At 58.7% G+C, this 1,727-nt stretch overlaps 1 protein-coding gene across 1 annotated transcript; it reads right to left on the reverse strand.

The window, feature by feature from the left end:
* Positions 1–323: 323 nt before the first annotated feature.
* LOC105537726 (leukocyte immunoglobulin-like receptor subfamily A member 2) lies at positions 324–1,650 on the reverse strand (the record flags this gene model as incomplete). The annotated part of the gene is given in 3 exon segments (XM_011977368.1): positions 324–691; positions 917–1,219; positions 1,366–1,650. Coding segments are annotated over 3 exon segments (956 nt in total), but the record flags the coding sequence as incomplete, so codon positions are not given.
* Between the last annotated feature and the right edge of the window lie 77 nt (positions 1,651–1,727).

Here is a 1,727-nt window from a genome sequence, read left to right on the forward strand (position 1 = left end):
GAGTCTAGAAACTTCTCTCGAGCTGGGAATGGCTGTTTCTTTGTCACCCATGAGTCAGGACTTAGAGGTTGGGACCCCCAGAGGCTCTGAATCTGAGGTAGAGACATCAGGAGGGGAGCGGGTGGGGCCTCCGTCTTCCACCCTCAGTCTAATCTCATCTCTGAGCTTCACTGCCGTCTCCTCCCAGCCTTCCCTGCTCTTTACCCTACTGAGACTTCAGGGATGGGAGCCAGGGGTGGGAGGTCCCGTCTATTTCCACCCTATCATGGGCGGGACCCTCCCATGCGGACCCTCCCCGTTCACTGCCCTCAATCATTATTGTTTCAGAGCTCCCCTGGAGGCAGGACCTGAGCTGAGCATTTGAGCTCAGAGAGGACAGGATCAGGGCCCTCACCTAAGACCACAAGCTCCAGGGGATCACTGGGGGCCGACCACTCGGAGGAGAGGTTGTGTGCACCGTAGAATCTGTACTGGCCCCCATGGGAGCCCCTCACAGGGCCCAGGGTAAAGTTGGCCTGGGAGAGCCCAGCCTGGGGCTGCCGGCCAGGGCACTGGAGGAAGTCACATCCCCCCTCCTTGTATAGAGCGAATCTGTCGTAGCCGGCATCAGAGCCACACTGGAGGGTCAGCTTCTCCCCAGGGGCCACGTCAGGACCCGGCTACACTGAGAGTGATGGCTTCTTAGAAACACCTGGGAAAAGGTGGTCACGGTTTCCAGGAGCGACCCTCAGGCTTCCCCACAAACCCTCCCTCTCCCCCTGGGCCTCACCACTGCTGATGTTCCCGTGTCTCTGGCCCCAGGAGCCCTGAGCCCTCTCGTCCCAACATCATCCCACCTGGCGCTGCCCTGAGACGTGGCTCCTCCCCACCTGCCTGGAGACTCAGGGAACTCCAGGCAATGCTGTGAATTTCTCACCTGGGACCAGGAGCTCCAGGAGATCACTGGGTAAAGACCACACATAGGGAGAGCATGACTCATAACTATAGCACCGGTACCGCCACCTGCGACTCGGGCTCATGGGGCCCACGGAGAAGACGGCCCAGGACCAGCCATGGACATGGAAGTGGGAGTTGAGACGTTGTGGTTGTTCATCTTCTCCTTCCTTACACAGAATGAAGCCATCAAATGCCACCCGTGAGTCACACTGGAGGGTCACGTTCCCTCCTGATGTCACCACAGGGCTGGGCAGGGCTGAGAGGGTGGGTTTGCTGTAGGCTCCTGGGAGAGAAGGAGGCACATTGTAAATGGGACTCACACATCCCACATCATCCCCAGGGCTGGACTGTGAGAGGGAGACGCCCCTGAGAGCCGACCCCCTTCTTGAGGACAGAGCCTGGGGCTGGGACCCCTGAGTGTCCTCTCACCTGTCACCACCAGCTCCAGGGGGTCACTGAGCTCTGACCACAAACTGCGGCTGTAATACTGACAGCGATACCGCCCTGCGTGTTCCCAGGTGATGGATGGGATGGGGAACTGGCCCTTCTTCACAAGCTCTGGTCGTATCAATGTAATCCAGGATGCCGATTTTCTCTCCCTATATAGACGGTACTCCCCGGCTTCAAGGTTTCCCTGACACCTGAGGGTCACGGGACTGCCCTGGGTGATCACACGGTCTGGCTCAGCCCAGAGCATGGGCTTGGGGAGGATTCCTAAAAGGAAATCAGAGATCGGATTCTAAGTCATTTCCCACCCAACAGATCTCAGCTATTGGCTGCAGGACCCTCCA

This window comes from Mandrillus leucophaeus, unplaced genomic scaffold (genome assembly GCF_000951045.1).
Source record: "Mandrillus leucophaeus isolate KB7577 unplaced genomic scaffold, Mleu.le_1.0 Scaffold1798, whole genome shotgun sequence".
NCBI lineage: Eukaryota > Metazoa > Chordata > Mammalia > Primates > Cercopithecidae > Mandrillus > Mandrillus leucophaeus.